General features: G+C 61.9%; 1 protein-coding gene across 5 annotated transcripts in view; it reads left to right on the forward strand.

Moving 5' to 3' along the window:
* Nucleotides 1-437: 437 nt before the first annotated feature.
* Nucleotides 438-27663, forward strand: part of vps28 (VPS28 subunit of ESCRT-I) — a 47825-nt gene continuing 20599 nt past the window's right edge. The window contains exons 1-6 of one of the 5 annotated variants that reach the window (XM_041183140.1): nt 438-465; nt 5496-5549; nt 8389-8417; nt 16259-16296; nt 17742-17831; nt 19323-19428. In XM_041183140.1, the coding sequence (XP_041039074.1) occupies nt 5513-5549; nt 8389-8417; nt 16259-16296; nt 17742-17831; nt 19323-19428 (300 nt within the window). In that variant the 5' untranslated portion in view covers nt 438-465; nt 5496-5512. Of the gene's footprint in view, nt 466-914; nt 925-3054; nt 3068-3338; nt 3365-4311; nt 4323-5495; nt 5550-8388; nt 8418-16258; nt 16297-17741; nt 17832-19322; nt 19429-27663 lie in introns of those variants that run through there. The other 4 variants (XM_041183138.1, XM_041183141.1, XM_041183137.1 and 1 more) reach the window with 4 other exon arrangements.

Raw genomic sequence — 27663 nt, forward strand, 5'->3', positions numbered from 1 at the left:
AGGGTCAGTACTGAAGGAGCGCCGCACTGTCAGAGGGTCAGTACTGAGGGAGAGCCACACTGTCGGAGGGTCAGTACTGAGGGAGCGCCGCACTGTCAGAGGGTCAGTACTGAGGGAGTGCCGCACTGTCAGAGGGTCAGTACTGAGGGAGTGCCGCACTGTCAGAGGGTCAGTACTGAGGGAGTGCTGCACTGTCAGAGGGTCAGTACTGAGGGAGTGCTGCACTGTCAGAGGGTCAGTACTGAGGGAGAGCCACACTGTCGGAGGGTCAGTACTGAGGGAGCGCCGCACTGTCGGAGGGTCAGTACTGAGGGAGCGCCGCACTGTCAGAGGGTCAGTACTGAGGGAGCGCCGCACTGTCAGAGGGTCAGTACTGAGGGAGCGCCGCACTGTCAGAGGGTCAGTACTGAGGGAGTGCTGCACTGTCGGAGGGTCAGTACTGAGGGAGTGCTGCACTGTCAGAGGGTCAGTACTGAGGGAGAGCCGCACTGTCGGAGGGTCAGTACTGAGGGAGTGCTGCACTGTCGGAGGGCCAGTACTGAGAGATTGCTGCACTGTCAGAGGGTCAGTACTGAGGGAGAGCCACACTGTCGGAGGGTCAGTACTGAGGGAGCGCCGCACTGTCGGAGGGTCAGTACTGAGGGAGCGCCGCACTGTCAGAGGGTCAGTACTGAGGGAGCGCCGCACTGTCAGAGGGTCAGTACTGTGGGAGAGCCACACTGTCGGAGGGTCAGTACTGAGGGAGCGCCGCACTGTCAGAGGGTCAGTACTGAGGGAGCGCCGCACTGTCAGAGGGTCAGTACTGAGGGAGTGCTGCACTGTCAGAGGGTCAGTACTGAGGGAGTGCTGCACTGTCAGGGTCAGTACTGAGGGGAGCTGCACAGTCGGAGGGTCAGTACTGAGGGAGCGCCGCACTGTCAGAGGGTCAGTACTGAGGGATCGCCGCACTGTCAGAGGGTCAGTAGTGAGGGAGAGCCACACTGACAGAGGGTCAGTACTGAGGGAGTGCCGCACTGTCAGAGGGTCAGTACTGAGGGAGTGCCGCACTGTCAGAGGGTCAGTACTGAGGGAGTTGCTGCACTGTCAGAGGGTCAGTACTGAGGGAGTGCCGCACTGTCAGAGGGTCAGTACTGAGGGAGTGCCGCACTGTCAGAGGGTCAGTACTGAGGGAGTGCTGCACTGTCAGAGGGTCAGTACTGAGGGAGTGCTGCACTGTCGGAGGGTCAGTACTGAGGGAGTGCTGCACTGTCAGAGGGTCAGTACTGAGGGAGTGCTGCACTGTCAGAGGGTCAGTACTGAGGGAGAGCCGCACTGTCGGAGGGTCAGTACTGAGGGAGCGCCGCACTGTCGGAGGGTCAGTACTGAGGGAGCGCCGCACTGTCGGAGGGTCAGTACTGAAGGAGCGCCGCACTGTCAGAGGGTCAGTACTGAGGGAGAGCCACACTGTAGGAGGGTCAGTACTGAGGGAGCGCCGCACTGTCAGAGGGTCAGTACTGAGGGAGTGCCGCACTGTCAGAGGGTCAGTACTGAGGGAGTGCCGCACTGTCAGAGGGTCAGTACTGAGGGAGTGCTGCACTGTCAGAGGGTCAGTACTGAGGGAGTGCTGCACTGTCAGAGGGTCAGTACTGAGGGAGAGCCACACTGTCGGAGGGTCAGTACTGAGGGAGCGCCGCACTGTCGGAGGGTCAGTACTGAGGGAGCGCCGCACTGTCAGAGGGTCAGTACTGAGGGAGCGCCGCACTGTCAGAGGGTCAGTACTGAGGGAGCGCCGCACTGTCAGAGGGTCAGTACTGAGGGAGTGCTGCACTGTCGGAGGGTCAGTACTGAGGGAGTGCTGCACTGTCAGAGGGTCAGTACTGAGGGAGAGCCGCACTGTCGGAGGGTCAGTACTGAGGGAGCGCCGCACTGTCGGAGGGTCAGTACTGAGGGAGCGCCGCACTGTCAGAGGGTCAGTACTGAGGGAGCGCCGCACTGTCAGAGGGTCAGTACTGTGGGAGAGCCACACTGTCGGAGGGTCAGTACTGAGGGAGCGCCGCACTGTCAGAGGGTCAGTACTGAGGGAGTGCTGCACTGTCAGAGGGTCAGTACTGAGGGAGTGCTGCACTGTCGGAGGGTCGGTACTGAGGGAGTGCTGCACTGTCAGAGGGTCAGTACTGAGGGAGTGCTGCACTGTCAGAGGGTCAGCACTGAGGGATTGCTGCACTGTCAGAGGGTCAGTACTGAGGGAGTGCTGCACTGTCAGAGGGTCAGTACTGAGGGAGAGCCACACTGTCAGAGGGTCAGTACTGAGGGAGCGCCGCACTGTCAGAGGGTCAGTACTGAGGGAGTGCTGCACTGTCAGAGGGTCAGTACTGAGGGAGCGCCGCACTGTCAGAGGGTCAGTACTGAGGGAGAGCCACACTGTCGGAGGGTCAGTACTGAGGGAGCGCCGCACTGTCAGAGGGTCAGTACTGAGGGAGCGCCGCACTGTTAGAGGGTCAGTACTGAGGGAGAGCCACACTGTCGGAGGGTCAGTACTGAGGGAGCGCCGCACTGTCAGAGGGTCAGTACTGAGGGAGTGCTGCACTGTCAGAGGGTCAGTACTGAGGGAGTGCTGCACTGTCAGAGGGTCAGTACTGAGGGAGCGCCGCACTGTCAGAGGGTCAGTACTGAGGGAGTGCTGCACTGTCAGAGGGTCAGTACTGAGGGAGTGCTGCACTGTCGGAGGGTCAGTACTGAGGGAGTGCTGCACTGTCAGAGGGTCAGTACTGAGGGAGCGCCGCACTGTCAGAGGGTCAGTACTGAGGGAGAGCCACACTGTCGGAGGGTCAGTACTGAGGGAGCGCCGCACTGTCAGAGGGTCAGTACTGAGGGAGTGCTGCACTGTCAGATGGTCAGTACTGAGGGAGTGCTGCACTGTCAGGGTCAGTTCTGAGGGGAGCTGCACTGTCGGAGGGTCAGTACTGAGGGAGCGCCGCACTGTCAGAGGGTCAGTACTGAGGGAGCGCCGCACTGTCAGAGGGTCAGTACTGAGGGAGAGCCACACTGCCAGAGGGTCAGTACTGAGGGAGTGCCGCACTGTCAGAGGGTCAGTACTGAGGGAGTGCCGCACTGTCAGAGGGTCAGTACTGAGGGAGTGCTGCACTGTCAGAGGGTCAGTACTGAGGGAGTGCCGCACTGTCAGAGGGTCAGTACTGAGGGAGTGCCGCACTGTCAGAGGGTCAGTACTGAGGGAGTGCTGCACTGTCAGAGGGTCAGTACTGAGGGAGTGCTGCACTGTCAGAGGGTCAGTACTGAGGGAGTGCTGCACTGTCAGAGGGTCAGTACTGAGGGAGAGCCACACTGTCGGAGGGTCAGTACTGAGGGAGCGCCGCACTGTCAGAGGGTCAGTACTGAGGGAGCGCCGCACTGTCAGAGGGTCAGTACTGAGGGAGCGCCGCACTGTCAGAGGGTCAGTACTGAGGGAGTGCTGCACTGTCGGAGGGTCAGTACTGAGGGAGTGCTGCACTGTCAGAGGGTCAGTACTGAGGGAGTGCTGCACTGTCAGAGGGTCAGTACTGAGGGAGAGACGCACTGTCGGAGGGTCAGTACTGAGGGAGCGCCGCACTGTCAGAGGGTCAGTACTGAGGGGGCGCCGCACTGTCGGAGGGTCAGTACTGAGGGAGCGCCGCACTGTCAGAGGGTCAGTACTGAGGGAGAGCCACACTGTCGGAGGGTCAGTACTGAGGGAGCGCCGCACTGTCAGAGGGTCAGCACTGAGGGAGTGCTGCACTGTCAGAGGGTCAGTACTGAGGGAGTGCTGCACTGTCAGAGGGTCAGTACTGAGGGAGTGCTGCACTGTCAGAGGGTCAGTACTGAGGGAGTGCTGCACTGTCAGAGTGTCAGTAACTGAGGGAGAGCCACACTGTCGGAGGGTCAGTACTGAGGGAGTGCCGCACTGTCGGAGGGTCAGTACTGAGGGAGCGCTGCACTGTCAGAGGGCCAGTACTGAGGGAGCGCCGCACTGTCAGAGGGTCAGTACTGAGGGAGCGCCGCACTGTCAGAGGGTCAGTACTGAGGGAGTGCTGCACTATCGGAGCGTCAGTACTGAGAGAGTGCTGCACTGTCAGAGGGTCAGTACTGAGGGAGAGCCACACTGTCGGAGGGTCAGTACTGAGGGAGCGCCGCACTGTCGGAGGGTCAGTACTGAGGGAGCGCCGCACTGTCAGAGGGTCAGTACTGAGGGAGCGCCGCACTGTCAGAGGGTCAGTACTGTGGGAGAGCCACACTGTCGGAGGGTCAGTACTGAGGGAGCGCCGCACTGTCAGAGGGTCAGTACTGAGGGAGCGCCGCACTGTCAGAGGGTCAGTACTGAGGGAGTGCTGCACTGTCAGAGGGTCAGTACTGAGGGAGTGCTGCACTGTCAGGGTCAGTAGTGAGGGGAGCTGCACTGTCGGAGGGTCAGTACTGAGGGAGCGCCGCACTGTCAGAGGGTCAGTACTGAGGGAGCGCCGCACTGTCGGAGGGTCAGTACTGAGGGAGCGCCGTGCTGTCAGAGGGTCAGTACTGAGGGATTCCTGCACTGTTGGAGGGTCTGTACCGAGCGAGTGCTGCACTATTTCTGGATTTTCCTGTTAAGAAATTGGCTATAGTGTTTCCTCTGTTACTGTCTTGTCATTTTTAGTGTTATTGGGACACTCTGAATTGTTATCACCTCAGGGAAATGGTTCCCTATCTCCGCTATCGCTCTCCAATAAGTCCCATTCCCCTGTACTCAGTCCTCATTGAAAAACTCATCTCCCTCTGAGGGCCTTTTCCAAATTGTCTTGAATGTGTGTCCTCTGGTTACAGAACCTGCTATGGAAAGAGTTTCTCCTTGTTTACTCTGTCAAAACCCCGAATGATTTTGACCACCTCAATTGAATCACCCCTTAATATTCTTTTCTCTAAGGAAAATAATCCCAGCTTCTCCAGTCTGTCCATGAAGGTGTTCATTCTTGGCACATTTTAGTAGTCCCCTCTGCACCAATAGCAGCTACTTTATTCACGTAGTCCCTTTAATATAGGAAAACATCCATGGAGGCTTCACAGGAACATCATGAAACAAAATTTGACAACAAGCTACATCGGAGATGTTTGGACTGTTAAGTAAAAGCTTGGAGAGATTTTAAGGAGTATCTTAAAGAGAGGAGGAAGAGGTAGAGAACAAGAGAGGTTTAGGGAGGGCACTCCATAGGTTGGGGCCCAGGTAAGTCAACCACAATGGTGGGCTGCTTAAAATCAGGTATGGTCCAGAGGCCAAAATTAGAGGAGTGCAGATATCTCGGAGGGTGGTGGGGCTGGAGGAGATTACAGAGATAGAGAGGTGAAAGCTTGGAGGGCTTTGTAAACAAGGATGAGTGGGGCTGGTGATTGGCGTGTCTGGGCCAGAAGAAAGTGACAGAAGGTCCATGAGGTAGGGGTGGTGGGGAATGTAGGGTTTGAGGTGTTGGGAGGCATCCAAGGCAGAGGATCTGATATTTCTCTTTCTGATGTAGGTTAACAGGCGGACAAAATGTTTCAAGGTATCGCAGCGAATCCTGCTGTTGGAGGTGAGGCACCATTCTATATCTGGGATATGGTCAGCAATAGGAACTCTTCACCACAGCAACCAGCTCGCTTCACAAAGTGCATCAAATCAGGTGCCAAATGGAGGGAAGGCAACTTGGTTTTTAATTCATTAGCATGATTTGAACATCACTGGCTAGGCCAGCACTTTTTGCCCATCCCTAATTGCCTTGTTCAGGGAGCATTTAAGAGTCAACCACGTTGCTGTAGGTCTGGAGTCACATGTAGGGCCAGACCAGGTAAGGGCAGCAGATTTCCTTCCCTAAAGGGCATTAGCGAACTAGATGGGTTTTCACAATAATCGTCAATGGTTTCATGGTCATCATCAGACTTTTAATTCCAGATTTTTACTGAGTTCAAATTTCACCTTCTGCTGCGGCGGGATTTGAACCCAGAGAATTACGCTAAGTCTCTGCATTACTAGTCCAGTGACTACACTAATGTGCCACCACCTCCTCCCATAGATCATCTGCTGTTCATGTGGTGTAGGTACACCCACAATGCTGTTAGAGAGGAAGTTCCAGGATTTTGACCCAGCGACAGTGAAGGACTCATAGACGTTTACAGCACAGGAAGAGGCCATTCGGCCCATCGTGTCCGTGCCAGTCAACAAAGGTCTGACTACACTAATCCCATTTTCCAGCTCTTGACCCATATCCCTGGAGACTATGGCAACACAAGTGAATATCTAAATACTTTTTAAATGTTACGAGAGTTTCTGACTCAACCACCCTTTCAGGCAGTGAGTTCCAGACTCCCACCACCCTCTGGGTGAAAACATTTCTCATCAACTCCCCTCTTAGCCTTCTACCTCCTATCTTAAGTCTATGGTTATTGACTACTTTACTAATAGAAAAAGTGCTTTCCTATCCACCCTATCTATACTCCTCATAATCTCATCCACCTCTATCAGGTCCCCTCTCAACCTTCGTTTCTCCAAGGAAAACAACCCCAGCCTATCCAATCTTTCCTCATAGCTCAGACCCTCCAGCCCAGGCAGCATCCTGGTCTGGTAAATCTCCTCTGCACCCTCTCCAGTGCAGTCACATCCTTCCTATAATGTAGTGACCAGAACTGCACACAGTACTCCAGCTGTGGCCTAACCAGCGTTTTATACAGTTCCAGCATAACCTCCCTGTTCTTGTATTCTACGCCTTGGCTAATAAAGGCAAGTTTCCCATATGTCTTTTTAACCACCTTATCTACCTGTGCTGCTGCCTTCAGGGATCTGTGGACATGCACACCAAGGTCCCTCTGATCTTCAGTACTTTCCAGGGTTCTACCATTCATAGTATAATCCCTTGCCTTGTTAAGCCCTCCCCAAGTGCATTACCTCACACTTTCCCAGGTTGAATTCCATTTACCACTGCTCTGCCCACCTGACCAGTCCATTGATATCCGCCTGCAGTTTACGGCTATCCTCCTCATTATTCACCACTCTACCAATTTTCATGTCATTCTCAAACTTCTTGATCATCCCACCTACATTTAAGTCCAAATCATTTATGTACACCACAAACAGCAAGGGCCCCAGCACCGAGCCCTGTGGAACCCCATTGGAAACAGACTTCCGGTCACAGAAACATCCCTCTACCATCATCCTCTGTTTCCTGCCTCAGCCAATTTTGGATCCAACATGCCACTTTGCCTTGGATCCCATGGGCTCTTACTTTCTTAACCAGTCTGCCATGAGGGACCTTATCAAAAGCCTTGCTAAGATCCATGTAGACCACATCAAATACATTATCCTCGTCAACACTCCTGGTTACCTCCTCAAAAAATTCAATCAAATTTGTCAAACACGACTTTCCCTTAACAAATCCATGCTGACTATCCCTGATTAATCCGTGTCTCTCCAAGTGCAGGTATATTTGGTCCCTCAGAATTCTTCCTAGTAACTTCCTCACCACTGAGATTAGATTGACTGGCCTGTAATTTCCTGGTCTATCCCTTCATCCTTTTTTTAATAACGGGACAATATTAGCAGTCCTCCAGTCCTCTGACACCTCACCTATGGCCAGAGAGGATTTGAAGGAACGGCGATATATTTCCAAGTCAAGATGGTGAGTGGATTGGAGGGGAAATTCCATGTGGTGGTGTCCCATGTGTCCACTGCCCTTGTCCTTCTAGTTGGTAGTGGTCATGGGTTTGAAAGGTGCTGCCTAAGGAGCCTTAGTGAATTCCTGCAGTGCACCTTGTAGATGGTACACACTGCTGCCACTGTGCGTCGGTGGTGGAGGGAGTGAATGTTTGTGGATGGGGTGCCAATCAAGCAGCTGCTTTGTCCTGGATGGTGTCCAGCTTGTGTGTTGTGGGAGCTGCAAGTGGAGAGTTTCTATCACACTTCTGACTTGTGCCTTGTTGATGGTGGATAGGTTTTGAGGAGTCAGGAGGTGAGTTACTTGTCACAGGATTCCTACCCTGTGTTCTGCCTTTGTAGCCACAGTATTTATATGGCTAGTCCAGTTCAGTTTCTGGTCAATGGTAACCCCCAGGATGTTGATAGTGGGGGATTCAGTGATGGTAATGCCATTGAACATCAAGGGGCAATGGTTGGATTCTCTCTTGTTGGAGATGATCATTGCCTGTCACTTGTGTGGTGTGAATGTTACTTGCCACTTGTCAGCCCAAGCCTGGATGTTGTCCCGGTTTTGCTGCATTTGGACATGGACTGCTTCATATCTGAGGAGTCACGAATGGTGCTGAACGTTCTGCGATCGTCAGCTTTTACCCTTGAGGATGTGCTAGTGAGCACTCATTCCTGGAGATCTCACCACCAGCTGGTTCTGCTGCTTGTACCTTTCTGTTCTTTTGTTATTCCAGGTCAAGGGAATAAACCGGAACTGTACGAGGTGAGAAAACATGAACAGGGGTGTCAGTGTGAGCACGGGGGTGTCAGTGTGAGCACAGGGGGAGGTCGGTGTGAGCACGGGGGGGCGTCGGTGTGAGCACGGCGGGGAGGTCGGTGTGAGCACGGGGGGAGGTCGGTGTGAGCACGGGGGGAGGTCGGTGTGAGCACGGGGGGAGGTCGGTGTGAGCACGGGGGGAGGTCGGTTTGAGCACGGGGGGAGGTCGGTGTGAGCACGGGGGGAGGTCGGTGTGAGCACGGGGGGAGGTCGGTGTGAGCACGGGGGGAGGTCGGTGTGAGCACGGGGGGAGGTCGGTGTGAGCACGGGGGGAGGTCGGTGTGAGCACGGGGGGAGGTCGGTGTGAGCACGGGGGGAGGTCGGTGTGAGCACGGGGGGAGGTCGGTGTGAGCACGGTGGGAGGTCGGTGTGAGCACGGTGGGAGGTCGGTGTGAGCACGGTGGGGGGGGAGGTCGGTGTGAGCACGGTGAGGGTGGGAGGTCGGTGTGAGCACGGTGGGAGGTCGGTGTGAGCACGGTGAGGGTGGGAGGTCGGTGTGAGCACGGTGGGAGGTCGGTGTGAGCACGGTGGGGGGGGAGGTCGGTGTGAGCACGGTGAGGGTGGGAGGTCGGTGTGAGCACGGTGGGAGGTCGGTGTGAGCACGGTGAGGGTGGGAGGTCGGTGTGAGCACGGTGGGAGGTCGGTGTGAGCACGGTGAGGGTGGGAGGTCGGTGTGAGCACGGTGGGAGGTCGGTGTGAGCACGGTGAGGGTGGGAGGTCGGTGTGAGCACGGTGGGAGGTCGGTGTGAGCACGGTGGGGGGGGAGGTCGGTGTGAGCACGGGGGGGAGGTCGGTGTGAGCACGGTGGGGGGGGGAGGTCGGTGTGAGCACGGTGGGAGGGGGAGGTCGGTGTGAGCACGGGGGGGAGGTCGGTGTGAGCACGGTGGGGGGGGGAGGTCGGTGTGAGCACGGTGGGGGGGGGAGGTCGGTGTGAGCACGGTGGGGGGGGGGAGGTCGGTGTGAGCACGGTTGGGGGGGGAGGTCGGTGTGAGCACGGGGGGGAGGTCGGTGTGAGCACGGGGGGGAGGTCGGTGTGAGCACGGCGGGGTGGTCGGTGTGAGCACGGGGGGGAGGTCGGTGTGAGCACGGTGGGGGGGGAGGTCGGTGTGAGCACGGTGAGGGTGGGAGGTCGGTGTGAGCACGGTGGGGGGGGGAGGTCGGTGTGAGCACGGGTGGGAGGTCGGTGTGAGCACGGGTGGGAGGTCGGTGTGAGCACGGGGGGGAGGGGAGGTCGGTGTGAGCACGGGGGGGAGGTCGGTGTGAGCACGGGGGGGAGGTCGGTGTGAGCACGGGGGGGGAGGTCGGTGTGAGCACGGTGAGGGTGGGAGGTCGGTGTGAGCACGGGTGGGAGGTCGGTGTGAGCACGGGGGGGAGGGGGTGCTCGGTGTGAGCACGGGGGGAGGTCGGTGTGAGCACGGGGGCAGGTCGGTGTGAGCACGGGGGGAGGTCGGTGTGAGCACGGTGGGAGGTCGGTGTGAGCACGGTGGGGGTGGGAGGTCGGTGTGAGCACGGTGAGGGTGGGAGGTCGGTGTGAGCACGGTGGGGGGGGGAGGTCGGTGTGAGCACGGTGAGGGTGGGAGGTCGGTGTGAGCACGGTGAGGGTGGGAGGTCGGTGTGAGCACGGTGGGAGGTCGGTGTGAGCACGGTGGGGGGGGAGGTCGGTGTGAGGTCGGTGTGAGCACGGGGGGAGGTCGGTGTGAGCACGGTGGGGGGGGAGGTCGGTGTGAGCACGGTGGGGGGGGAGGTCGGTGTGAGCACGGTGGGGGGGGGAGGTCGGTGTGAGGTCGGTGTGAGCACGGGGGGAGGTCGGTGTGAGCACGGTGGGGGGGGAGGTCGGTGTGAGCACGGTGGGGGGGGAGGTCGGTGTGAGCACGGTGGGGGGGGAGGTCGGTGTGAGCACGGTGGGGGTGGGAGGTCGGTGTGAGCACGGTGAGGGTGGGAGGTCGGTGTGAGCACGGTGGGGGGGGGAGGTCGGTGTGAGCACGGTGAGGGTGGGAGGTCGGTGTGAGCACGGTGAGGGTGGGAGGTCGGTGTGAGCACGGTGGGAGGTCGGTGTGAGCACGGTGGGGGGGGGGAGGTCGGTGTGAGCACGGGGGGGGGGCTTGGTGTGAGCACGGGGGGGAGGTCGATGTGAGCACGGGGGGGAGGTCGATGTGAGCACGGGGGGGAGGTCGGTGTGAGCACGGTGGGGGGGGAGGTCGGTGTGAGCACGGTGGGAGGTCGGTGTGAGCACGGTGGGAGGTCGGTGTGAGCACGGTGGGGGGGGAGGTCGGTGTGAGCACGGTGGGGGGGGGAGGTCGGTGTGAGCACGGTGGGGGGGGGAGGTCGGTGTGAGCACGGTGGGGGGGGAGGTCGGTGTGAGCACGGGGGGGAGGTCGGTGTGAGCACGGTGGGGGGGGAGGTCGGTGTGAGGTCGGTGTGAGCACGGGGGGAGGTCGGTGTGAGCACGGTGGGGGGGGAGGTCGGTGTGAGCACGGTGGGGGGGGAGGTCGGTGTGAGCACGGTGGGGGGGGGAGGTCGGTGTGAGGTCGGTGTGAGCACGGGGGGAGGTCGGTGTGAGCACGGTGGGGGGGGAGGTCGGTGTGAGCACGGTGGGGGGGGAGGTCGGTGTGAGCACGGTGGGGGGGGAGGTCGGTGTGAGCACGGTGGGGGTGGGAGGTCGGTGTGAGCACGGTGAGGGTGGGAGGTCGGTGTGAGCACGGTGGGGGGGGGAGGTCGGTGTGAGCACGGTGGGAGGTCGGTGTGAGCACGGGGGGGAGGTCGGTGTGAGCACGGTGGGGGGGGGAGGTCGGTGTGAGCACGGTGGGAGGTCGGTGTGAGCACGGTGGGGGTGGGAGGTCAGTGTGAGCACGGTGAGGGTGGGAGGTCGGTGTGAGCACGGTGGGGGGGGGAGGTCGGTGTGAGCACGGTGGGGGAGGTCGGTGTGAGCACGGTGGGGGGGGAGGTCGGTGTGAGCACGGTGGGGGAGGTCGGTGTGAGCACGGTGGGGGGGGGAGGTCGGTGTGAGCACGGGGGGAGGTCGGTGTGAGCACGGTGGGGGGGGAGGTCGGTGTGAGCACGGTGAGGGGGGGAGGTCGGTGTGAGCACGGTGGGGGGGGAGGTCGGTGTGAGCATGGTGGGGGGGAGGTCGGTGTGAGCACGGGGGGGGGGGAGGTCGGTGTGAGCACGGTGGGAGGTCGGTGTGAGCATGGTGGGGGGAGGTCGGTGTGAGCACGGTGGGGGGGGGAGGTCGGTGTGAGCACGGTGGGGGGGGAGGTCGGTGTGAGCACGGTGGGGGAGGTCGGTGTGAGCACGGTGGGGGGGGGAGGTCGGTGTGAGCACGGTGGGGGGGGAGGTCGGTGTGAGCACGGTGGGGGGGGAGGTCGGTGTGAGCATGGTGGGGGGGAGGTCGGTGTGAGCACGGTGGGGGAGGTCGGTGTGAGCACGGTGGGGGGGGAGGTCGGTGTGAGCACGGTGGGGGAGGTCGGTGTGAGCACGGTGGGGGTCGGAGGTCAGTGTGAGCACGGTGAGGGTGGGAGGTCGGTGTGAGCACGGTGGGGGGGGAGGTCGGTGTGAGCATGGTGGGGGAGGTCGGTGTGAGCACGGTGGGGGGGGAGGTCGGTGTGAGCACGGTGGGGGGGGAGGTCGGTGTGAGCATGGTGGGGGAGGTCGGTGTGAGCACGGTGGGGGGGAGGTCGGTGTGAGCACGGTGGGGGAGGTCGGTGTGAGCACGGGGGGGGAGGTCGGTGTGAGCACGGTGGGGGGGGAGGTCGGTGTGAGCACGGTGGGGGGGGAGGTCGGTGTGAGCACGGTGGGGGGGGGAGGTCGGTGTGAGCACGGTGGGGGGGGAGGTCGGTGTGAGCACGGTGGGGGGGGGAGGTCGGTGTGAGCACGGTGGGAGGTCGGTGTGAGCATGGTGGGGGGAGGTCGGTGTGAGCACGGTGGGGGGGGGAGGTCGGTGTGAGCACGGTGAGGGGGGGAGGTCGGTGTGAGCACGGTGGGGGGGGGAGGTCGGTGTGAGCACGGTGGGGGGGGGAGGTCGGTGTGAGCACGGTGGGGGGGGGGAGGTCGGTGTGAGCACGGTGGGGGGGGGAGGTCGGTGTGAGCACGGTGCGGGGGGGAGGTCGGTGTGAGCACGGTGGGGGGGGGAGGTCGGTGTGAGCACGGTGCGGGGGGGAGGTCGGTGTGAGCACGGTGGGAGTGGGTTGGGGGAGGGGGAGGGGGCTCGGTGTGGGGAGAGGGGGAGGGGGGTCGGTGTGGGGGTTGGGGGGAGGGGGTGCTCGGTGTGGGGGTTGGGGGGAGGGGGGGGTCGGTGTGGGGGTTGGGGGGAGGGGGTGCTCGGTGTGGGGGTTGGGGGGAGGGGGGGGTCGGTGTGGGGGTTGGGGGGAGGGGGTGCTCGGTGTGGGGGTTGGGGGGAGGGGGGTCGGTGTGGGGGTTGGGGGGAGGGGGTGCTCGGTGTGGGGGTTGGGGGGAGGGGGGTCGGTGTGGGGAGAGGGGGAGGGGGTGCTCGGTGTGGGGGTTGGGGGGAGGGTGCTCGGTGTGGGGGTTGGGGGGAGGGGGTGCTCGGTGTGGGGGGAGGGGGAGGGGGGTCGGTGTGGGGAGAGGGGGAGGGGGTGCTCGGTGTGGGGGTTGGGGGGAGGGGGGTCGGTGTGGGGAGAGGGGGAGGGGGGTCGGTGTGGGGGTTGGGGGGAGGGGGGTCGGTGTGGGGTGAGGGGGAGGGGGGTCGGTGTGGGGGTTGGGGGGAGGGGGGTCGGTGTGGGGAGAGGGGGAGGGGGGTCGGTGTGGGGGTTGGGGGGAGGGGGTGCTCGGTGTGGGGAGAGGGGGAGGGGGGTCGGTGTGGGGGTTGGGGGGAGGGTGCTCGGTGTGGGGGTTGGGGGGAGGGGGGTGCTCGGTGTGGGGGTTGGGGGGAGGGGGTGCTCGGTGTGGGGGTTGGGGGGAGGGGGTGCTCGGTGTGGGGGTTGGGGGGAGGGGGGTGCTCGGTGTGGGGGGAGGGGGAGGGGGTGCTCGGTGTGGGGGAGGGGGAGGGGGTGCTCGGTGTGGGGGGAGGGGGGGGTCGGTGTGGGGGTTGGGGGGAGGGGGGTGCTCGGTGTGGGGAGAGGGGGAGGGGGGTCGGTGTGGGGAGAGGGGGAGGGGGGTCGGTGTGGGGGTTGGGGGGAGGGGGGTCGGTGTGGGGGTTGGGGGGAGGGGGGTCGGTGTGGGGGTTGGGGGGAGGGGGGTCGGTGTGGGGGTTGGGGGGAGGGGGGTCGGTGTGGGGAGAGGGGGAGGGGGGTCGGTGTGGGGGTTGGGGGGAGGGGGTGCTCGGTGTGGGGGGAGGGGGGTCGGTGTGGGGGTTGGGGGGAGGGGGGTCGGTGTGGGGGTTGGGGGGAGGGGGGTCGGTGTGGGGGTTGGGGGGAGGGGGGTCGGTGTGGGGGTTGGGGGGAGGGGGGTCGGTGTGGGGGTTGGGGGGAGGGGGTGCTCGGTGTGGGGGTTGGGGGGAGGGGGTGCTCGGTGTGGGGGTTGGGGGGAGGGGGTGCTCGGTGTGGGGGTTGGGGGGAGGGGGTGCTCGGTGTGGGGGTTGGGGGGAGGGGGTGCTCGGTGTGGGGAGAGGGGGAGGGGGGTCGGTGTGGGGGTTGGGGGGAGGGGGTGCTCGGTGTGGGGAGAGGGGGAGGGGGGTCGGTGTGGGGAGAGGGGGAGGGGGGGGTCGGTGTGGGGGTTGGGGGGAGGGGGTGCTCGGTGTGGGGAGAGGGGGAGGGGGGTCGGTGTGGGGAGAGGGGGAGGGGGGGGTCGGTGTGGGGGTTGGGGGGAGGGGGTGCTCGGTGTGGGGAGAGGGGGAGGGGGGTCGGTGTGGGGAGAGGGGGAGGGGGGTCGGTGTGGGGGTTGGGGGGACGGGGTGCTCGGTGTGGGGAGAGGGGGAGGGGGGGGTCGGTGTGGGGGTTGGGGGGAGGGGGTGCTCGGTGTGGGGGTTGGGGGGAGGGGGTGCTCGGTGTGGGGAGAGGGGGAGGGGGTGCTCGGTGTGGGGAGAGGGGGAGGGGGGTCGGTGTGGGGGTTGGGGGGAGGGGGTGCTCGGTGTGGGGGGCTGGGGAGGGGGGTCGGTGTGGGGGTTGGGGGGAGGGGGTGCTCGGTGTGGGGAGAGGGGGAGGGGGGTCGGTGTGGGGGTTGGGGGGAGGGGGTGCTCGGTGTGGGGAGAGGGGGAGGGGGTGCTCGGTGTGGGGGTTGGGGGGAGGGGGTGCTCGGTGTGGGGGTTGGGGGGAGGGGGTGCTCGGTGTGGGAGAGGGGGGAGGGGGTGCTCGGTGTGGGGGTTGGGGGGAGGGGGTGCTCGGTGTGGGGGTTGGGGGGAGGGGGTGCTCGGTGTGGGGAGAGGGGGAGGGGGTGCTCGGTGTGGGGGTTGGGGGGAGGGGGGTGCTCGGTGTGGGGGTTGGGGGGAGGGGGTGCTCGGTGTGGGGAGAGGGGGAGGGGGTGCTCGGTGTGGGGGTTGGGGGGAGGGGGTGCTCGGTGTGGGGGTTGGGGGGAGGGGGTGCTCGGTGTGGGGGTTGGGGGGAGGGGGTGCTCGGTGTGGGGAGAGGGGGAGGGGGGTCGGTGTGGGGGTTGGGGGGAGGGGGTGCTCGGTGTGGGGGGCTGGGGAGGGGGGTCGGTGTGGGGGTTGGGGGGAGGGGGTGCTCGGTGTGGGGAGAGGGGGAGGGGGGTCGGTGTGGGGGTTGGGGGGAGGGGGTGCTCGGTGTGGGAGAGGGGGAGGGGGGTGCTCGGTGTGGGGGTTGGGGGGAGGGGGTGCTCGGTGTGGGGGTTGGGGGGAGGGGGGTCGGTGTGGGGGTTGGGGGGAGGGGGTGCTCGGTGTGGGGGTTGGGGGGAGGGGGTGCTCGGTGTGGGGAGAGGGGGAGGGGGGTCGGTGTGGGGGTTGGGGGAGGGGGTGCTCGGTGTGGGGAGAGGGGGAGGGGGTGCTCGGTGTGGGGGTTGGGGGAGGGGGTGCTCGGTGTGGGGGGCTGGGGGGAGGGGGGTGCTCGGTGTGGGGAGAGGGGGAGGGGGGTCGGTGTGGGGGTTGGGGGGAGGGGGTGCTCGGTGTGGGGGGAGGGGGGTCGGTGTGGGGGTTGGGGGGAGGGGGTGCTCGGTGTGGGGAGAGGGGGAGGGGGGTCGGTGTGGGGGTTGGGGGGAGGGGGTGCTCGGTGTGGGGAGAGGGGGAGGGGGGTCGGTGTGGGTGTTGGGGGGAGGGTGCTCGGTGTGGGGGTTGGGGGGAGGGGGTGCTCGGTGTGGGGGTTGGGGGGAGGGGGTGCTCGGTGTGGGGAGAGGGGGAGGGGGTGCTCGGTGTGGGGGTTGGGGGGAGGGGGTGCTCGGTGTGGGGGGCTGGGGAGGGGGTGCTCGGTGTGGGGGGAGGGGGAGGGGGGTCGGTGTGGGGGTTGGGGGGAGGGGGTGCTCGGTGTGGGGGGAGGGGGGTCGGTGTGGGGGTTGGGGGGGAGGGGGTGCTCGGTGTGGGGAGAGGGGGAGGGGGGTCGGTGTGGGGGTTGGGGGGAGGGGGTGCTCGGTGTGGGGAGAGGGGGAGGGGGGTCGGTGTGGGTGTTGGGGGGAGGGTGCTCGGTGTGGGGGTTGGGGGGAGGGGGTGCTCGGTGTGGGGGTGGGGGGGAGGGGGTGCTCTGTGTGGGGGTTGGGGGGAGGGGGTGCTCGGTGTGGGGAGAGGGGGAGGGGGGTCGGTGTGGGGGTTGGGGGGAGGGGGGGGTCGGTGTGGGGGGAAGCGGGGCTCAGCATAGACTTGCCTTCGGCGCAGACTGGCTCTGCTCTCTGATTGGAGTTTCATTGTTTCCTGTATCATCCACACCAAATTCTAATTCTGTTTATTTCAGGAAGTCAAGTTATACAAAAATGCCAGAGAACGGGAAAAGTGAGTAATGTTGCTTTTGACGTGGTTCTGTTTACGTAGGGAGGCCCCACACAGTCAAGGGTGAATGGAAGCTGAGGTGGGAGGCGAAGGGAGGAGAGCAAAGTTTCCAAATCGGTGTGATTAAATCTTACTGCAACTATTTCGGGCCTTGCTGAGACCACACCTGGAGCAAGATTGTGCAGTTTTGGTCTCCTTTTCTACATTACAAACAGTGACTGTGCATCAAATTGCTGAAAAGTGCTTTGAGACGTCTGGTGGGTGCTAAAAGAGCCAAATAAATGCACATCTTTTTAGCGGGAATGAAATGAAAGTTCACTCAAATGGTTCCTGGGATGAGGGGACTGTTCTATGAGGGGAGATTGAGTAGTTAGGCCTATATAATCTGGAATTTAAAGGACTGAAGGGTGATTTAATTGAAACATATAAAATTCTAAGACGACTTTACAGGGTTGACCCTGAGGGCTGACACTGATTCTCCTGGCTGGAGAATCAGGAACTAAGGGTCAAAGGTGGGGCAGAGACAATGGGGGAGGGCCTGAGGGTTATTTACAGGAGATGGGTGCAAGGGAGAGACAATGGGGGAGGGCCTGAGGGTTATTTACAGGAGATGGGTGCAAGGGAGAGACAATGGGGGAGGGCCTGAGGGTTATTTACAGGAGATGGGTGCAAGGGAGAGACAATGGGGGAGGGCCTGAGGGTTATTTACAGGAGATGGGTGCAGGGGTGACTTCAGCTTTCACTCTTTCATATTCAGAGTCTTCTGGACTCAACAGGATGAGCTCGAGGGAGAAGGTGGCAAAATGTACAACAAGGTCACATATACAGGATGGGTGTGCACCATAAAGACAGGGTCAGATACACAGGATGGGTGTGTACCAGACAAGATTACATATACAAGATGGGTGCGTACCAGACAAGGTTACATGTACAGGGTGGTTGTGTGCTAGACAAAGTCACATATACAGAGTGGATGTGTACCAGACAAGGCTACATGTACAGGGTGGGTGTGTACCAGACAAGGCTACATGTACAGGGTGGGTGTGTACCAGACAAGGGTACACGTACAGGGTGGGTGTGTACCAGACAAGGGTACATGTACAGGGTGGGTGTGTACCGGACAAGGTCACATACACAGGGTGGGCGTGTACCATAGAGACAGGGTCACATGTACAGGATGGGTGTGTACCATAGAGACCGGATCACATGTACAGGATGGGTGTGTACCATAGAGACAGGATCACATGTACAGGATGGGTGTGTACCATAGAGACAGGATCACATGTACAGGATGGGTGTGTACCATAGAGACCGGATCACATGTACAGGATGGGTGTGTACCATAGAGACAGCATCATATGTACAGGATGGGTGTGTACCATTAGAGACAAGGTCACATGTACAGGATGGGTGTGTATCCTGTGTTAATGCTGTCTTATCTATCCGAGGTTTGATAACATGGCTGAGCTGTTTGCTGTAGTGAAGACACTTCAGGCACTGGAGAAAACCTACATCAAGGATTGTGTCACTCCGACTGAGTGAGTATCACACTGGGGGAGGGCACAGTCTGCCCCGTGTGGGAAGGGTAGGAGGGGGAGCTGTCCTGTGTGGTTAGAGTAGGGGAAGGGTCTGCCCCGTGTGGGAAGGGTAGGAGGGGGAACTGTCCTGTGTGGTCAGAGTAGGGGAAGGGTCTGCCCCGTGTGGGAAGGGTAGGAGGGGGAACTGTCCTGTGTGGTCAGAGTAGGGGAAGGGTCTGCCCCGTGTGGGAAGGGTAGGAGGGGGAACTGTCCTGTGTGGTCAGAGTAGGGAAGGGTCTGCCCCGTGTGGGAAGGGTAGGAGGGGGAACTGTCCTGTGTGGTCAGAGTAGGGGAAGGGTCTGCCCCGTGTGGGAAGGGTAGGAGGGGGAACTGTCCTGTGTGGTCAGAGTAGGGGAACGGGTCTGCCCCGTGTGGGAAGGGTAGGAGGGGGAACTGTCCTGTGTGGTCAGAGTAGGGGAAGGGTCTGCCCCGTGTGGGAAGGGTAGGAGGGGGAACTGTCCTGTGTGGTCAGAGTAGGGGAAGGGTCTGCCCCGTGTGGGAAGGGTAGGAGGGGGAACTGTCCTGTGTGGTTAGAGTAGGGGAAGGGTCTGCCCCGTGTGGGAAGGGTAGGAGGGGGAACTGTCCTGTGTGGTTAGAGTAGGGGAAGGGTCTGCCCCGTGTGGGAAGGGTAGGAGGGGGAACTGTCCTGTGTGGTCAGAGTAGGGGAAGGGTCTGCCCCGTGTGGGAAGGGTAGGAGGGGGAGCTGTACTGTGTGGTCAGAGTAGGGGAAGGGTCTGCCCCGTGTGGGAAGGGTGGGAGGGGGAACTGTCCTGTGTGGTTAGAGTAGGGGAAGGGTCTGCCCGTGTGGGAAGGGTAGGAGGGGGAACTGTCCTGTGTGGTCAGAGTAGGGGAAGGGTCTGCCCCGTGTGGGAAGGGTAGGAGGGGGAACTGTCCTGTGTGGTCAGAGTAGGGGAAGGGTCTGCCCTGTGTGGGAAGGGTAGGAGGGGGAACTGTCCTGTGTGGTTAGAGTAGGGGAAGGGTCTGCCCCGTGTGGGAAGGGTAGGAGGGGGAACTGTCCTGTGTGGTCAGAGTAGGGGAAGGGTCTGCCCCGTGTGGGAAGGGTAGGAGGGGGAACTGTCCTGTGTGGTTAGAGTAGGGGAAGGGTCTGCCCCGTGTGGGAAGGGTAGGAGGGGGAACTGTCCTGTGTGGTTAGAGTAGGGGAAGGGTCTGCCCCGTGTGGGTTGGTAGTGGGGTCAGGCAGAAACAGTTGGGAATAGGGCAGGAAGATCACCATCTGAGGGTTTGGGAGAGCAGGGGCTAATGCAGGGATTACTGCCTGCTAAATGTTGATTGGATACCATTAAACAGCACTTAACGTGATTAAAAATATTTTTCGGCAGTTGTAGAGCAGTGAGTGGGGGCAAGGCAAGGGGGAACAGGCGTGGGAGAGGGGAAGGGATGAGGGTGTTCTGAATGCGGCCCTTTCTCCTCATTGGGATTCTTCCATTCCAGGTACACAGCTGCCTGCTCCCGTCTGCTGGTTCAATACAAAGCAGCATTTAAGCAGGTTCAGGGGTCAGATATCACCACCATTGATGAGTTCTGTAGAAAGTACAGGGTAAGTTTGCGAGTAGAGTGTGTTACTCAGTGTTAGTGTGTGAGGGGTGGTCAGTATGGAAGGTTATTGGGTAATTGGGCTGTGATTGGATGGGATGGGGTGGGGTTCTGGTTTGGGGAGGGGTGGAGGAAGGAGCGGGGTTCAGGTTGGGGGTGAGGGAGAGGTGGTGAAGGGGGTGGGGTTCTGGTTGGGAGAGTGGGGAGTGGGTGGGATTCTGGTTGTGGGTGGGATTCTGGTTCAGGTGGGGGTGGGGTTCTGGTTGGGGAAGGGGTTAGGGTGGGGGAGGGGTTGGGGTTCTGGTTGGGGTGGGGGAAGGGTTGGGGTTCTGGTTGGGGTGGGGGAAGGGTTAGGGTTCTGGTTGGGGTTGGGGTGGGGTTAGGGTTCTGGTTGGGGTGGGGGAAGGGTTGGGGTGGGGGAAGGGTTGGGGTTCTGGTTGGGGTGTGGGGTTGGGGTTCTGGTTGGTGTCAGGGGGGTTGGGGTTCTGGTTGGTGTAGGGGAAGGGTTGGGGTTCTGTGGGGGTGGGGTTGTGGTTCTGGTGGGGGAGGGGTTTGGGTGGGTTTGGGGTTCTGGTGGTGGGATTGGGGTTCTAGTGGGGGTGGTTTTGGGGTTCTGGTGGGGGAAGGGTGGGGTTCTGGTGTGGGAGGGGTTGGGGTTCTGGTGGGGGTGGGGTTCTGGTGTGGGAGGGGTTGTGGTGGGTTTGGGGCTCTGGTGGCTGTTGGGGTGGGGTCCTGGTGTGGGAGGAGTTGGGGTGGGTTTGGGGTTCTGGTGGGGGTAAGGGTGGGGTTCTGGTGTGGGAGGGGTTGGGGAGGGTTTGGAATTCTGGTTGGGGTGGGTTTGCGGTTCTGGTTGGGGTGGGGGTGGGGTTGCGGTGGGTTTGGGGTTCTGGTTGGGGTGGGGGTGGGGTTGGTTTGGGTTTGGGGTTCTGGTTGGGGTGAGGATGGGGTTGGGGTGGATTTGGGGTTCTGGTGTTGGGGAGAGGTTGTGGTTCGGCTGGGGCTGGGGTTCGGGTGGGGGTGAGGGTGGGTTTGGGGTTCTGGTGTTGGGGAGAGGTTGTGGTTCTGGTGGGGTTGGGGTTGGGGTTGGGGTGGGTTTGGGGTTCTGGTTGGGGTTGGGGTGGGTTTGGGGTTCTGGTTCTGGTTGGGGTGGGGGTGGGGTTGGGGTGGGTTTGGGTTTCTGGTTCGGGTGGGGGTGGGTTTGGGGTTCTGGTTGGGGTGAGGATGGGGTTGGAGTCGATTTGGGGTTCTGGTGTTGGGGAGAGGTTGTGGTTCTGGTGGAGTCGGGGTTCGGGTGAGGGTGGGGATGGGGTGGGTTTGGGGTTCTGGTTGGGGTGGGGTTGGGGTTGGGGTGTGTTTGGGGTTCTGGTTGGGGTGGGGGTGGGTTTGGGGTTCTGGTTGGGGTCGGGGTGGGTTTGGGGTTCTGGTTCGGGTTGGGATGGGTTTGGGGTTCTGGTGTTGGGGAGGGGTTGGTGTTCTGGTGTGGTTGGGGTTCTGGTGGGGGGGTGGGGTTGGGGTTCTGGTGGGGTTGGCGTTCTGGTGGGTTTGGGGTTCTGGTGTTGGAGGCGTTGGGATGGGTTTGGTGTTCTATTTGAGGTGGGTGTGGGGTTCTGGTTGGGGTGGGTGTGGAGTTCTGGTTGGGGTGGGGGTGTGGGGTTCTGGTTGTGGTGGGTTTGGGGTTCTGGTTGGGGTAGGGTTGGGGTTCTGGTTGGGGTGGGGTTGGGGTTCTGGTTGTGGTTCTGGTGGGGGTGGGGTTCTGGGTGCGGGGAGAGGGGTTGGGGTGGGTTTGGGGATTCTGGTTGGGGTGGGTTTGGGGATTCTGGTTGGGGTGGGTTTGGGGATTCTGGTTGGGGTGGGTTTGGTGTGCTGGTTGGGGTGGGTTTGGTGTTCTGGTTGGGGTGGGTTTGGTGTGCTGGTTGGGGTGGGTTTGGTGTTCTGGTTGGGGTGGGGTTGGTGTTCTGGTTGGGGTGGGGTTGGTGTTCTGGTTGGGGTGGGTGTGGGGTTCTGGTTGGGGTGGGTGTGGGGTTCTGGTTGGGGTGGGGTTGGGGTTCTGGTTTGGGTTCTGGTGGGGGTGGGGTTCTGGGTGCGGGGAGAGGGGTTGGTGTGGGTTTGGGGGTTCTGGTTGGGGTGGGTTTGGTGTTCTGGTTGGGGTGGGTTTGGGGTTCTGGTTGGGGTTGGGGTTCGGGTGGGGTTGGAGTGGGTTTGGGGTTCTGGTGTTGGGGAGGTGTTGTGGTTCTGGTGGGGGTGGGGTTCTGGTGGGGGTGGGGTTGGGGTTGGGGTGGGTTTGGGGTTCTGGTTGGGGTGAGGATGGGGTTGGGGTGGATTTGGGGTTGTGGTGCTGGGGAGAGGTTGTGGTTCTGGTGGGATTGGGATTGGGGTTGGGGTTCGGGTGGGGTTGGGGTGGGTTTGGGGTTCTGGTGTTGGGGAGAGCTTGTGGTTCTGGTGGGGTTGGGGTTGGGGTTTGGGTGGGGTTGGGGTGGGTTTGGGATTCTGGTTGGGGTTGGGGTGGGTTTGGGGTTCTGGTTGGTGTGGGTTTGGGGTTCTATATGGGGTTGGGGTGGGTTTGCGGTTCTGGTTATGGTTGGGGTGGGGGTGGGGTTGCGGTGGTTTTGGGGTTCTGGTGGGGGTGGGGTTGGTTTGGGTTTGGGGTTCTGGTTGGGGTGAGGATGGGGTTGAGGTGGATTTGGGGTTCTGGTGTTGGGGAGAGGTTGTGGTTCTGATGGGATTGGGGTGGGGGTGAGGGTGGGTTTGACGTTCTGGTGTTGGGGAGAGGTTGTGGTTCTGGTGGGGTTGGGGTTGGGGTTCGGGTGGGGGTTCGGTTGGGGTTGGGGTGGGTTTGGGGTTCTGGTTCTGGTTGGGGTGGGGGTGGGGTTGGGGTGGGTTTGGGGTTCTGGTTGGGGTGGGGGTAGGTTTGGGGTTCTGGTTGGGGTGAGGATGGGGTTGTGGTGGATTTGGGGTTCTGGTGTTGGGGAGAGTTTGTGGTTCTGGTGGAGTTGGGGTTCGGGTGAGGGTGGGGTTGGGGTGGGTTTGGGGTTCTGGTTGGGGTGAGGGTGGGTTGGGGTGTGTTTGGGGTTCTGGTTGGGGTGGGTTTGGGGTTCTGGTTGGGGTCGGGGTGGGTTTGGGGTTCTGGTTGGGGTGGTGGTGTGGGGTTCTGGTTGGGGTGGTGGTGTGGGGTTCTGGTTGGGGTGGTAGTGTGGGGTTCTGGTTGGGGTGGTGGTGTGGGGTTCTGGTTGGGATGGTGGTGTGGGGTTCTGGTTGGGGTGGTGGTGTGGGGTTCTGGTTGGGGTGGTGGTGTGGGGTTCTGGTTGGGGTGGTGGTGTGGGGTTCTGGTTGGGGTGGTGGTGTGGGGTTCTGGTTGGGGTGGTGGTGTGGGGTTCTGGTTGGGGTGGTGGTGTGGGGTTCTGGTTGGGGTGGTGGTGTGGGGTTCTGGTTGGGGTGGTGGTGTGGGGTTCTGGTTGGGGTGGTGGTGTGGGGTTCTGGTTGGGGTGGTGGTGTGGGGTTCTGGTTGGGGTGGTGGTGTGGGGTTCTGGTTGGGGTGGTGGTGTGGGGTTCTGGTTGGGGTGGTGGTGTGGGGTTCTGGTTGGGGTGGTGGTGTGGGGTTCTGGTTGGGGTGGTGGTGTGGGGTTCTGGTTGGGGTGGTGGTGTGGGGTTCTGGTTGGGGTGGTGGTGTGGGGTTCTGGTTGGGGTGGTGGTGTGGGGTCCTGGTTGGGGTTGGGTTGGGGTTCTGGTTGGGGTGGGGTTGGGGTTGGGGTGTGTTTGGGGTTCTGGTTGGGGTTGGGGTGTGTTTGGGGTTCTGGTTGGGGTGGGGGTGGGTTTGGGGTTCTGGTTGGGGTCGGGGTGGGTTTGGGGTTCTGGTTGGGGTGGGTTTGGGGTTCTGGTTCGGGTTGGGATGGGTTTGGGGTTCTGGTGTTGGGGAGGGGTTGGTGTTCTGGTGTGGTTGGGGTTCTGGTGGGGGGTGGGGTTGGGGTTCTGGTGGGGTTGGCGTTCTGGTGGGTTTGGGGTTCTGGTGTTGGAGGCGTTGGGATGGGTTTGGTGTTCTATTTGAGGTGGGTGTGGGGTTCTGGTTGGGGTGGGTGTGGAGTTCTGGTTGGGGTGGGGGTGTGGGTTTCTGGTTGTGGTGGGTTTGGGGTTCTGGTTGGGGTAGGGTTGGGGTTCTGGTTGGGGTGGGGTTGGGGTTCTGGTTGTGGTTCTGGTGGGGGTGGGGTTCTGGGTGCGGGGAGAGGGGTTGGGGTGGGTTTGGGGATTCTGGTTGGGGTGGGTTTAGGGATTCTGGTTGGGGTGGGTTTGGGGATTCTGGTTGGGGTGGGTTTGGTGTTCTGGTTGGGGTGGGTTTGGTGTTCTGGTTGGGGTGGGTTTGGTGTGCTGGTTGGGGTGGGTTTGGTGTGCTGGCTGGGGTGGGTTTGGTGTTCTGGTTGGGGTGGGGTTGGTGTTCTGGTTGGGGTGGGGTTGGTGTTCTGGTTGGGGTGGGGTTGGGCTTCTGGTTGGGGTGGGGTTGGGCTTCTGGTTGGGGTGGGGTTGGGGTTCTGGTTGGGGTGGGTTTGGGGTTCTGGTTGGGGTGGGTTTGGGGTTCTGGTTGGGGTAGGTTTGGGGTCCTGGTTGGGGTGGGTTTGGGGTCCTGGTTGGGGTGAGTTTGGGGTTCTGGTTGGGGTGGGTTTGGGGTTCTGGTTGGGGTGGGTTTGGGGTTCTGGTTGGGGTGGGTTTGGTGTTCTGGTTGGGGTGGGTTTGGGGTTCTGGTTGGGGTGGGTGTGGGGTTCTGGTTGGGGTGCGGTTGGGGTTCTGGTTTGGGTTCTGGTGGGGGTGGGATTCTGGGTGCGGGGAGAGGGGTTGGTGTGGGTTTGGGGGTTCTGGTTGGGGTGGGTTTGGGGTTCTGGTTGGGGTGGGTTTGGGGTTCTGGTTGGGGTTGGGGTTCGGGTGGGGTTGGAGTGGGTTTGGGGTTCGGGTGTTGGGGAGGTGTTGTGGTTCTGGTGGGGGTGGGGTTCTGGTGGGGGTGGGGTTGGGGTTGGGGTAGGTTTGGGGTTCTGGTTGGGGTGAGGATGGGGTTGGGGTGGATTTGGGGTTGTGGTGCTGGGGAGAGGTTGTGGTTCTGGTGGGATTGGGATTGGGGTTGGGGTTCGGGTGGGGTTGGGGTGGGTTTGGGGTTCTGGTGTTGGGGAGAGCTTGTGGTTCTGGTGGGGTTGGGGTTTGGGTGAGGGTGGGGTTGGGGTGGGTTTGGGGTTCTGGTTGGGGTTGGGGTGGGTTTGGGGTTCTGGTTGGTGTGGGTTTGGGGTTCTATATGGGGTTGGGGTGGGTTTGCGGTTCTGGTTCTGGTTGGGGTGGGGGTGGGGTTGCAGTGGTTTTGGGGTTCTGGTGGGGGTGGGGTTGGTTTGGGTTTGGGGTTCTGGTTGGGGTGAGGATGGGGTTGAGGTGGATTTGGGGTTCTGGTGTTGGGGAGAGGTTGTGGTTCTGATGGGATTGGGGTGGGGGTGAGGGTGGGTTTGGCGTTCTGGTGTTGGGGAGAGGTTGTGGTTCTGGTGGGGTTGGGGTTGGGGTTCGGGTGGGGGTTCGGTTGGGGTTGGGGTGGGTTTGGGGTTCTGGTTCTGGTTGGGGTGGGGGTGGGGTTGGGGTGGGTTTGGGGTTCTGGTTGGGGTGGGGGTAGGTTTGGGGTTCTGGTTGGGGTGAGGATGGGTTTGTGGTGGATTTGGGGTTCTGGTGTTGGGGAGAGTTTGTGGTTCTGGTGGAGTTGGGGTTCGGGTGAGGGTGGGTTGGGGTGTGTTTGGGGTTCTGGTTGGGGTGGGTTTGGGGTTCTGGTTGGGGTGGTGGTGTGGGGTTCTGGTTGGGGTGGTGGTGTGGGGTTCTGGTTGGGGTGGTGGTGTGGGGTTCTGGTTGGGGTGGTGGTGTGGGGTTCTGGTTGGGGTGGTGGTGTGGGGTTCTGGTTGGGGTGGTGGTGTGGGGTTCTGGTTGGGGTGGTGGTGTGGGGTTCTGGTTGGGGTGGTGGTGTGGGGTTCTGGTTGGGGTGGTGGTGTGGGGTTCTGGTTGGGGTGGTGGTGTGGGGTTCTGGTTGGGGTGGTGGTGTGGGGTTCTGGTTGGGGTTGGGTTGGGGTTCTGGTTGGGGTGGGGTTGGGGTTGGGGTGTGTTTGGGGTTCTGGTTGGGGTGGGGGTGGGTTTGGGGTTCTGGTTGGGGTGGGGTGGGTTTGGGGTTCTGGTTGGGGTCGGGGTGGGTTTGGGATTCTGGTTGGGGTGGGTTTGGGGTTCTGGTTCGGGTTGGGATGGGTTTAGGGTTCTGGTGTTGGGGAGGGGTTGGTGTTCTGGTGTGGTTGGGGTTCTGGTGGGGGGTGGGGTTGGGGTTCTGGTGGGGTTGGCGTTCTGGTGGGTTTGGGTTCTGGTGTTGGAGGCGTTGGGATGGGTTTGGTGTTCTATTTGAGGTGGGTGTGGGGTTCTGGTTGGGGTGGGTGTGGAGTTCTGGTTGGGGTGGGGGTGTGGGGTTCTGGTTGTGGTGGGTTTGGGGTTCTGGTTGGGGTTCTGGTTGGGGTGGGGTTGGGGTTCTGGTTGTGGTTCTGGTGGGGGTGGGGTTCTGGGTGCGGGGAGAGGGGTTGGGGTGGGTTTGGGGATTCTGGTTGGGGTGGGTTTGGGGATTCTGGTTGGGGTGGGTTTAGGGATTCTGGTTGGGGTGGGTTTGGGGATTCTGGTTGGGGTGGGTTTGGGGATTCTGGTTGGGGTGGGTTTGGTGTTCTGGTTGGGGTGGGTTTGGTGTGCTGGTTGGGGTGGGTTTGGTGTGCTGGTTGGGGTGGGTTTGGTGTTCTGGTTGGGGTGGGTTTGGTGTTCTGGTTGGGGTGGGGTTGGTGTTCTGGTTGGGGTGGGGTTGGTGTTCTGGTTGGGGTGGGGTTGGTGTTCTGGTTGGGGTGGGGTTGGGGTTCTGGTTGGGGTGGGTTTGGGGTTCTGGTTGGGGTGGGTTTGGGGTTCTGGTTGGGGTGGGTTTGGGGTTCTGGTTGGGGTGGGTTTGGAGTCCTGGTTGGGGTGGGTTTGGAGTCCTGGTTGGGGTGGGTTTGGGGTCCTGGTTGGGGTAGGTTTGGGGTCCTGGTTGGGGTGGGTTTGGTGTTCTGGTTGGGGTGGGTTTGGGGTTCTGGTTGGGGTGGGTTTGGTGTTCTGGTTGGGGTGGGTGTGGGGTTCTGGTTGGGGTGGGTGTGGGGTTCTGGTTGGGGTGGGGTTGGGGTTCTGGTTTGGGTTCTGGTGGGGGTGGGGTTCTGGGTGCGGGGAGAGGGGTTGGTGTGGGTTTGGGGGTTCTGGTTGGGGTGGGTTTGGGGTTCTGGTTGGGGTGGGTTTGGGGTTCTGGTTGGGGTGGGTTTGGGGTTCTGGTTGGGGTGGGTTTGGGGTTCTGGTTGGGGTTGGGGTTCGGGTGGGGTTGGAGTGGGTTTGGGGTTCTGGTGTTGGGGAGGTGTTGTGGTTCTGGTGGGGGTGGGGTTCTGGTGGGGGTGGGGTTGGGGTTGGGGTGGGTTTGGGGTTCTGGTTAGGGTGAGGATGGGGTTGGGGTGGATTTGGGGTTGTGGTGCTGGGGAGAGGTTGTGGTTCTGGTGGGATTGGGATTGGGGTTGGGGTTCGGGTGGGGTTGGGGTGGGATTGGGGTTCTGGTGTTGGGGAGAGCTTGTGGTTCTGGTGGGGTTGGGGTTGGGGTTTGGGTGGGGGTGAGGGTGGGGTTGGGGTGGGTTTGGGGTTCTGGTTGGGGTTGGGGTGGGTTTGGGGTTCTGGTTGGTGTGGGTTTGGGGTTCTATATGGGGTTGGGGTGGGTTTGCGGTTCTGGTTCTGGTTGGGGTGGGGGTGGGGTTGCGGTGGTTTTGGGGTTCTGGTGGGGGTGGGGTTGGTTTGGGTTTGGGGTTCTGGTTGGGGTGAGGTTGGGGTTGAGGTGGATTTGGGGTTCTGGTGTTGGGGAGAGGTTGTGGTTCTGATGAGATTGGGGTGGGGGTGAGGGTGGGTTTGGCGTTCTGGTGTTGGGGAGAGGTTGTGGTTCTGGTGGGGTTGGGGTTGGGGTTGGGGTGGGGGTTCGGTTGGGGTTGGGGTGGGTTTGGGGTTCTGGTTCTGGTTGGGGTGGGGGTGGGGTTGGGGTGGGTTTGGGGTTCTGGTTGGGATGGGTGTAGGTTTGGTGTTCTGGTTGGGGTGAGGATGGGGTTGTGGTGGATTTGGGGTACTGGTGTTGGGGAGAGTTTGTGGTTCTGGTGGAGTTGGGGTTCGGGTGAGGGTGGGGTTGGGGTGGGTTTGGGGTTCTGGTTGG

Source organism: Carcharodon carcharias, chromosome 3 (assembly GCF_017639515.1).
Source record: "Carcharodon carcharias isolate sCarCar2 chromosome 3, sCarCar2.pri, whole genome shotgun sequence".
Taxonomy (NCBI): domain Eukaryota; kingdom Metazoa; phylum Chordata; class Chondrichthyes; order Lamniformes; family Lamnidae; genus Carcharodon; species Carcharodon carcharias.